Source organism: Mchenga conophoros, linkage group LG17 (genome assembly GCF_057382185.1).
Source record: "Mchenga conophoros isolate Kocher_MC1m ecotype Shallow Benthic linkage group LG17, M_conophoros_male_GT1.1, whole genome shotgun sequence".
Classification (NCBI taxonomy): Eukaryota; Metazoa; Chordata; class Actinopteri; order Cichliformes; family Cichlidae; genus Mchenga; species Mchenga conophoros.
The window spans coordinates 28474992-28485172 of NC_140542.1; the positions used below are offsets into that span (position 1 = coordinate 28474992).

Below are 10181 nucleotides of genomic sequence, written 5' to 3' on the forward strand. Positions count from 1 at the left end.
TTATGGCAAAGTTACCAGGGTGCTCAGTCACTTTCAGCACAGCAAACATCTAAACCGCCTGCAGTCACAGCAGCAGATAAAATGCACAAGACTGGGACTGAACATGTCTCTCGTGTATCTTTGAGATGCCAACCACCTTGGAGAACACCCTAAGTGGCAAAAGCATGTACACCCTAACGTTCTACCTCGTCATTTAGATAAAAACATTCATCTCTTGTATGCTTCTGATTTCCCTGTCTTAAAGCGCTGTTGTATAAACATACACACTTTCGTTTTGTCTTGATGACAAAGCCATAAAGACCTAATGTTTGAAAGTCTGTCTACTCTTTACTGGAGCCAGTGTTATATAATGCATGTTGCCACGGATCATTTGCATGTAAGCAATGAAGCTGAAAGGACTAAAAGTGACCCAGTCTGAATGACAATGCTGTCATGTTAGCAGACTGATGATGCCAGTAATGTTTCTCTCAGTTAATAAAACAAATGGCCACATTATTTTTAAAACATCCTCATTTTAGTTTCTAGTTCCTAGTTTTAGTCTCTGCACATAGATGACATCTTTATCTTATAAAGGATATCTTATATCCATCCAGATCAAATTAGACCATGTCTTTGAAAAAAACAAAACCATTCATTAGAATTGTGAAATTACCAACTTGGATCAGGTCTAGACCTGCTGTGCTGTCATCTGGCTGGAGAAGATTCTGAGTAATTATTTACTTTTGCTTTCACTACCAAGCTAAAGCTTTCATAGACGTAACATAGGGTTTAGAGATGTAGAGCACTCATTGATACAACAATTATAATCAATAACCAGACAAGACAAAACAAGCCTCAAAACAATTTGAGCACAGAAGAAGGATGTATCAGGTACATTTCTATCTGGTCTTTCTGAATAGGCCGTCTGCACTGACCTTGACAGACTCGAGTAACTCCTGCTACCATCACCCTGACATTTTAACCATATCACATCCCAAACATATGTTGTATAAACAAAACATTCTTGAAAGCAGTCGAAGAACTCATTGTGAGTGGATAGTTTTCTTGAATCTTATTTCTGCAGGTGTGTCTTCCCTCACTCACTTACATACTGCACTTTTTAAACAATAACAGAAAAGTTTATTACTCATTATGGGCGATTTGTTTTTCAAATATTCTGATTTAAAAAAAATACATATATTATCCAGTAAGTGTACTTTTTAAACTCTTATTATAAATTCTGCATCAGCCACAATGCAATGGGATCGGATGGGCAGCAACACCTAAACGTGTTGACACTGTGTCCCACGAGAAGTATTCACGAGTACTGTCTAATCATGTGTCAGCCATGCCTGTGATCTCAACTACATACTTACATACTTTTATGACAATTACTTTTACACAGCTGCAATGCTATGGTGCCTTTTTTTTCCTCAACATAATTAAAACATACACAGAAGCTACATGCAAAAAAAAAAAAAAAGTCTCCCAACTGGTTAAAAAAAACAACTATGTTTAAGATTCCAAAAATCATAAAAAATGAAACTCTTAAAACAAACACTAATACATAACAGAAAGAATAGAACCAAAAATCTTACTTGTTCCCTCTGAATCCTTCCCTGCGGACTGTGGCAAGGCCTTCGGACACTAAGGACTCAGCAATGTTTTCACCTGTTGTGTCTAAAATAAAAAGAAAGACAAAGAAAATGTATTACCATCACTAGTCTACCGCAATGTACCATCAGAAAATTGCAAGGGTAAAAAGAAAGGCAGGGCATCCGGTTCCTAGGGAGGTCCCAGGAGTTAGGAAAAAAGCAACCTATGTTTTCCACATAATGACATGGCTTTATAATAGAAATACAAACTAAAGTTACAATTTTAAAAAGAAGCATAATTGTAGTTTAAGAAATGGCACTACACCTTTCCCCAGGTAGACCATGCCGTATTCCCTGTGCATATTCTTGTATTCCACTGTGAAGCACACTTCTTTGCCGATTAGCTTCTTCCGCAGGAACTCTCTGGCTTGGAAGGCCCATGGCTACATTGCAGACAAGAAAAGGTGACATTTGACTCATCAGTAGATGTCAGTATCAGTAGATGTAAACAAATAGTAAAGACATACTGGCTCAGGTACAAATCCAATCCTTTCTTTTGGATAAAACATGTTGGGGAACCACCTACAGCTTAAACTTCCTTTAGCCTCCAAGGTTCACAGCCACAAGACCAGCATAAAGGTGTGTTGTATTGACATGAAAATAGCCACACTAATGCTGGCCCCTTCTTAAATATGTCACTGAAACAATTAAAATTGTGTACTAATGCTATGTCCCTGATGCACATGCAAATGACTTGATTCATTTGGTCAATGTCTCAGCAAGTGTGCACATTTCCTTTATGTGAGAAACCAGCCAAATCAACAAATGCAGGTCCTTTAAATTTCATTAAGCATATGACCTGCACTTACTCTTTAACACACTGACTCTGATTTTTCCACGACACACCATTATTGGTAACATACTGACACTGATATGTGTCAAACATAAATATAAACACAAACCAACAGAACCACTCACCTCATCAGGGGTGTCCTTGCTGTCGGGCTGGCCCTGTGCGGCTCGGCGGGCCAAGGCCCCAGCTCGGATATTGCTGAGATTGATCTGACGCTCTGGGGGTGGGCCACCTCGAGGCTGACCCCGAACTATGATGGCACAGCCTGACAAGACCTGGCAAAGAAGACAATATAAATGGTCAGTTCGGTACGACAGAAGCAAAAGTACGAATATTGGTTAAAAACACCACAGATTCTGCTCTTAAACCATAATAATTTCACACACACAGATGTGAATAAAAGCTGTGGAATTATTTAAATTGGTGTGACATTAAATACAATTAGTCAGCAAAAGAGGAAATCAACAGTGTGGATGCTAATGTGCCTGTACAATTGACTGGAAAGGAGCTTCGTACTACGTTACTATGGTGACTGTCATTCAAATGCAAGGCGAGATCAGCCCATGTGATGGCACAGACGATAACCTCCTGTCGGGTTTGACAACCATGGCATTTACACAAATCTGAGCAAACAACCTTTATCTGCTAACTCCCCAGGGTGTCTGCAGGAAGCATCACTGGGTGTTGTTGATCTAAGATCTGCTCTAGATAAATCAAATCAAAGGTGCTCCCACTAACCGACTCCACTCCCTACAAGTAAAGGCAAAACAGAGGTGTAGCTGTAACGAGTAACAGACAGTTACACCCTGAATTTTCTGCCTGACTCACTGATCACCTTTCTCAAATACAAACTCCTTCATAACAAAAAAACAGTTGTTCAGACTTCTTGTCATGCACCATAATGCATCAACTTCTTTCAGTGTTTTCAAAGGCTGTTGTTGTGATTTGGTCCTATTTAAATAAATTAAAAGACTGGGAAGCATCATTCTTTAATAGAGTGCAGAAATTGGACAGTAGTTTTTTGTCTGTTTGTTTCAAGTACGGAGGTCTGTATGGGCCACAAAGGGCAGTTGAAAAAACAAACAAACAACAACACTAACTTATTAATTTTGTCAGCTCATTCAAATGTTAAATGACTTAATTGAAACACACCATGAAACTGTCATCATGAGAGGTGCTTAAACGGATCTGTATGTACCAATTATATATATGAAAATTGTTTTAAACAAAGTAAGATAGCAGAAGTGCCCAGGCTGAAACTGAAAATACACGAGAAAAAAAACTGACACTGAATAAAGTTTCCCATGACTCAACCCTAAGCAACATATGGACAAACATAGGTTACACACAACCGAGATGAATGGCAGATTATAGGGGGCAAGAAAACTGCAGCTACGTGTCAGTTTTCTCTGGCTGGTTTTAACCAGCACACCGAGAAAATCCCTCGTCTGTGGCTTCAGCTGACGGGACACATCAGCCAGCTACTATCTTACAATGTCTGGAGCCCCGCCGTTATTAACAGACACTTTGAAGCTAGAAGATGTTTCAGCGGAACCCGCAGGAAACCGTGACAAAACGCGAAACGGCAACTAGAGGACAGGAGTTTCTCAACTTAGTTTATACGCTAGTCTGGGAAGCATTGATTAAACTGGTTTAGTCTGCGCTACTGCTCAACACAAAGTGGACAGTGTTTACAGACACAACGAACTTTGTTCATATAAATAACCAGTTGCTTTAAAGTAAATATAAGTTAGCTATTGGCTAGCATAGCCGTTAGCTGAGAAACTAAACATCTGGTGTCGTTACAGCTCCCACGTTACTAAAATGCAGTAGTTCCTAGGTAATTCGTCTACAAGAAAATGTGACTCAAACCAGTCAGTGGGTTTTAAAACAACTCAATTCCAATAAACTTTGAATTTCTAACCAAATAGTTTCCAGCTAACTATCAAGATAGCGACCATGCTAATATTTCCTTCTGCTTACTAGCAGGCTAACAGATTTAGTGGCGAATCGCCTAAGATAGTTATTTAAACTTGTCAGCACCACATTGTCAACAGATGCATTCAACAGATCGTATTATTTGTAACGTCAAATAAGATCACTTAAGGCTATATGAGTTTTATGAGCCTTTATTAGCCCTTGGGTCCCTGAGCTAACTAGCTGCCTCCCTACACTCACGCAGTGTGTACACATATCCACGTTAGGCTCTTTACCATCTTCACGATTCCTCTTTGCAGAGGAGGAGCCGAAGCAGAGGCTGTCTGAGCTGGTCCCGAAACAGATGCCATGTCCACCGGTTTGAGATTCAACGCCGTTAACGGGTAACCAGGCAAGTGAGCTGGGACTCTGAGGTGAGTGACTGTTCTAATGAAAGCCAAGAGAAAAAGGCTGAACACCGATCAACACACACGTTATACCGGAAACACACTTTGCCACGCACGTGAAAATACTTCCGGGTCTGGAGACCAGCGTCAATGGAAGTTAATGGAGATGCTTTTTGACCGCGTAAGCGACTTGAAATAAAGACTTCCGGTGCAAGAGGTACGACACGTCAGCACAGTGTTACCCCAGTTAACGCTGCCTTCAAGCCGTGTCGGAAAAACGTAAATTTCGTCACACACCTCCAAAGCGACAAATAAAATACATTAAAGGTTGGTCGATGGAAACAAAGAATATGTATTATAAACAATAATAACAGTGAAATAACGCAGATATATTCACAAATTTTAGCTTTAGAGTGGCAAGACTGAGAAGGTTTGGGCATTTGCAGAGGAAGGATAGTGGATATACTGGAGATATTGAATATGAAGCTGACAGGCAGGAGGAACAGAGGAAAACCAAAGAGAAGGTTTGTGGATGTCGTGAAGGACATGCTTAGTCTTGGTGTGATAGTGGTCTGTGTAAGTGATATTTCAAATAAAAGGCCAAACTGCCTGTATTGATTCTCCAGTTTAATCATACTGGAAGAAACCATCAGAATATCTGAATATATCACATCCTTCAATTACATCAATGAATAAACACAATCTCTCAGAAATTCCTTGTACTGATTTGCAGTAGGGAGGGAAGAAGTGGAATCAAACTATGCTGCTAAAATGTCTCCAACAGAATGCCAAGCATAAAGGTTTTGTTTTTTTCACTTCGGTTTGTCACCTGTGTTCTGTATATGAGCAGTGTGATATAGGCAGTTATGAAATTGCATACTTTAATGACTGATTATGCAGATCTAGAGAGTGCTTTTCCATTTGTAAACACTCTTCATTTTCATCACTATCATGATAGTTTTGGGCTTTAACTGTTTGAACTGTTCTTTTTTTCAGAGGGGAATGATTGTACAGCAAACATGTTTTATGACTAAAATAAGAATTGGGTGTTTCGTTTAGACATTGGAAAGGTTTCTTGGAGCTAATTCTAAACAACTGTAGATTTGAAGATCATCAGTTCAAACAGCTGTACATAAGTACAAGTTAGTTGGTTGTTTCACCACTTTGTCAAAGTCTGGAGGAAGACCTGGACTCTCACCCTTAGATGGAAGGGCATTTGTTAGGATGTTCGGGAACATCCCACAAACAATCAGAGCTCAAGGCTGCCATGAACTGGAAACTGCTGGAACACTAGGGTCACTGTCCACACTGAAGCAAGTTTTCCATGGGCTGTATCGACCAAGAAAGGAGACTCTGGTCTAAAATCAACACCGCCAAGCTTGACTGAATGTTGCAGCTGCACATGTGGACAAGCCAAATGCCTTTTAGAGAAAAGTTTTACTGGTACATTGCACAAAGTGGATGGAGTAATGAAGAAGGAGGACTACCCCCAGATTCTTTAACTTTACCTCAATTCAAAATCTAGATGGGTGAAACTTGAACACATTTGGGTGTTCCAACAACACATCAAAACTGGTTTTGAAATAAGTAATGCAGTCTAGCATTACATTTCTGGAATGGATGTCTCAAAGCTCCAGCTTCAGCACAACTGAAAATCTGTGCTTAAAAGTTAAGTCCATGTCAGGAAACCAACCAATTTGAATGAACTTGACCAATTTAGACAAGAAGGGTAGTCAAATATCCAGCCAGAATGTTGCCATTAGCTTGTTTGAGGTATGTACATATTTAAGCCCGCATGTATAATTTTACTGTAAAGAACTATATGTATACTGTGGATTAGTGAAAATCTAAAATATAGTCAAATAGTCAAACTTGTACACCACATTCTTGCTTTCTAATGTTAAAGATGTAAGCTGAGCAAACATTTCATGCTGGAAAAAAGCAGTTCAAAGAAACCATTTAAAGCCCAGAATTACCATGACATTCATGCTCATGATGAGTGTGGGTGACCACAGCTGGATTTTCCCTCTAAGTAACATGAATACTGGGCTATGCTGATGCATTGGTGTATATGTAGACTGAGTTATACTGACATGACGTCCTTTTTAAATAAATAAAGGAGTATTATTTGAAAAAACATACGGGGTAATTTAGAAATGATAATCTCCCCAACAGCGATGCTGACTCCATTATTTAAAATACTGTCAGCAGTCTGCAGGATGTGCAGCAGAGTAAAAAAATGTCTTGAAGATAAGTTTTTAACAGTTTTCAAGGTATTGCTAGAAACTTGGACAATTACCCCATTATTCTCACTTTTCACTATAATTATAATTCATGCATTTACGTATATTTATATATTTCATGTAAAGGTTAATCTCCGTTATGGGCTTTTTAAAACTCTAGTTAGTATTCAAGTTGGCAGGACAGTCATCCTTCTCCATAGATAGATAGATAGATAGATAGACAGTGGTCCAAAGTCAGCATTGTTTAGGTAAGTAGTGTAAGTAGTGTGTGGTGATATTAATGTAAAATCCACATGAATGGGAGAAACTAATATTTCCTAACCTAACATTGCCTCAAAATAGGTCAGTGCTTACTTCCCCTATCAGTAGTTTTAATGCTGTGTTTGATTCATGTATATCTGATTTCAATTTGTATTCATCTTCTTGTATGTTGTGTGTACATATATACACATTTCACGTTCATTTTATGTCCTATAAATAGTATCACCAAGTCTTAAACCTGGTAGTCTGTATGTTCAGGTCAGTCAATCAGTGATTGCAAGGGAAGTTTTTACTAGCTTGTTGACAGCTAAATATTGTCCAACACACACACACGAGCTCACCCAAGCATAGAACATATAAAGGTTCAACTGGTTTATTGACAAAACAGAACAAAACAAAGGCAGGCCAGCGCCAGAACACTGTGTTCTTGGGCAGCTGGTGACCGTTAAATTGGAGCTGCTAATAAAACTTTTGATGCTTTAAACCATTGTGAAATCAAACCCTTTGAACTAAATCAAATCATAGAATTGACGATCTAAAAATGCTTGTATTTTTGTTGTTATTTTTAATCGTTTAGGTATATTACAATTTAAAAAAAAAATCAAATGTTATTGAGCATGCTTTGATATGGCAAAGCTGCACAAGGTTTAAGGGGGAAATCCAGATAAAAATATATTTATCATTTTCTGTGTCCGTGCTGCAGAACACAGAAGAAACAAAGCGCAAAATGTATATTTATATTAAAACGTGTTTAAAAAAGGATAAATAGTGATTTATTTTCGTTTGCATAAAGTTTGGTTTGGGGATCTATGAAAATGTAAAAATAAATAAATAAATCAAATCCTAATGATTAAAAAGTGGGGGGGTTAGGTTGCGACTAAATGTTGGGAAACCTGGTCATGTGGAACATGAAGCATTGCAAGAATGACTTACCTTGCATAAAATGTGTGAATAACGCGTGTATTTTCCAAATTTAAGCTGTTAAAAATATAATCAGCATTAGTTTTTTTAGTTCCGTCAAGTAAAAAATTAAATCAAATAAAAATAAGCATTTAAGTCACATTTACACTTAATGCCATGTTAAGACAGACTGTTTCCGTCTTTTATCCTGCTATCTGCGGCCATGCAACCGCATGTAGGATATCTAACAATGATTAAAAACTAAAACAATCACCTCCATTCACAGAATGCGGGAACATTTACGATCTTAAAATTCAAAAAGGTCAACATTCCTTGAATCGCGTTGCCATCTCGTAACAGGATGGAGGAAACTGACCATGAAAACGAGTTCGTTGCGCACACAGCTACTCGGTGCGCTTTGGAGAGGTTGTGGTAACCTTTTTACGCGGCTGAGTTTTTCACAGTTCTAAACGCTTTAGGACACAGTAAAGCAGTAAAGCACCAATACGCAAGTTTTTATACACAAGACAAAGATCTATGGCATATAACTACAACGTATATATTGTCCGTGGCACTATTTAAGCGCTGAAACTCACCCCTTCCCCTGGCGAGCACATACTAAAATTTACGCACAACGAAAACGTGTTGCTGTCTTAACAACACAGCATAAGTTCTTTAATTATTCTCGTTTGGCACACACTGTATGTGCAGTAAAGTACTATAAATCAATGACCACGCTGACTCACTGGTAATAAATAGAAACCGTCGCCCTGGTCGTTCTTTGTGTCGGTTGGCAAGGAGATGATGGTGTCCAAAAATGGCTGTCCTCTATCCAACCTGGCTGATTGTACACACAGTATTATTATCCTCTAACTCGTGGTTAATGTATAATTTGGGCCATATGGCATTTTAAAATCTAAGCCTTTATTTCGGTGGCACTTCGATCTGTGTGGACCCAACTAATGATTCAATTAGTCATTAAACAGACCAAAAGACGAGCCTCGTGTGGGTTTTCACATAGGCTAATATTTGCTCGTCAAATATTTCCCTTTGAAACGTTTACAACGTATTTTTATCTGCTGGCTGCCCAAGGAACATCTGTGAGGGTTGTTTTAGCCTCCCTCTTCTGCATAAAAAGAGGTCCCCCAATTGGCCCTTTCCTTGCGCCCATATAGGAGTCTATTTGTTCACGTTTTGAAAGAAAATGTAATAAAGAGACTTTGTGATGGATTTATGATTTATCAAAAGCACTTTACCATATGGCAGTCGTCATAGGAGCAGATTTCCAAATGTTTGTTTTATGAAAGGAGACCAGAGATCATTTTAATCTGAGCCACTTAACCTAGGAGAGGATGTTCAAGTCACGTGACCCACTAAAGTATGAGAAACACACTGATGTTGACCATGTAGTTTCTTTGAAACAAGACGGTTAGGTATGTATTTTCGTTACATTAAGAAGAGCCAAAGCAGAAAAGAGAAGGACTGAAGTGTGCTGCGCTGAAAACTGCAATGTCTAATTAAGACTGCAACCAGCTACTGCGCAAAAGGAAGCTCTTTGAGTTCCCAAGCTCGGATATTACTCTTTTGTGTGTCAGCTGCTGGAGCAGTGCACGGGCTACTAGACGTTAAAAACAGACTTAATCTATTTGTTTGTGACGCTTTAGATGATCAGACATTGCCAAGAAATTTAGTAAAGTGCGCTCAGGTGGCATCAGCTTTGCCCAAGTGTGCAGTGTGTAATATCCCACTAGTAGATGGTGCAAAGATGCTGACATGATGTGGGGGTAGGTTATATCTGATTGGATGTTTCACACTATGACATGTCTAGATGTTATTATAACAACAAAAACCGAGCTCTAATTTTGGCTTGCCGGAACGCTTTGTGGGAAATTCTTCTACAAAATACATTCCTATCACTCACTTGGTCTTCCCCCGTCTGCATTTGCTTTTAAAATAGGCTACTTGAAACGTGCTTTGTGAATCGCCGAAAAGGATCAGAATACAGATGGTTTTAAAGCTAGGATAT

The 10181-nt window shown here is 38.8% G+C and overlaps 1 protein-coding gene across 1 annotated transcript in view; it reads right to left on the reverse strand.

Annotated features, from left to right (window-relative positions):
• Positions 1–4877, reverse strand: part of snd1 (staphylococcal nuclease and tudor domain containing 1) — a 176454-nt gene extending 171577 nt beyond the window's left edge. Inside the window, exons 1-4 of the mRNA XM_085251073.1 lie at positions 4641–4877; positions 2553–2702; positions 1900–2017; positions 1578–1659 (exon numbers count right to left, since the gene is read on the reverse strand). Coding sequence (XP_085107199.1) covers positions 1578–1659; positions 1900–2017; positions 2553–2702; positions 4641–4715 — 425 coding nt within the window. The 5' untranslated portion in view covers positions 4716–4877. The remainder of the gene's footprint in view (positions 1–1577; positions 1660–1899; positions 2018–2552; positions 2703–4640) is intronic.
• Between the last annotated feature and the right edge of the window lie 5304 nt (positions 4878–10181).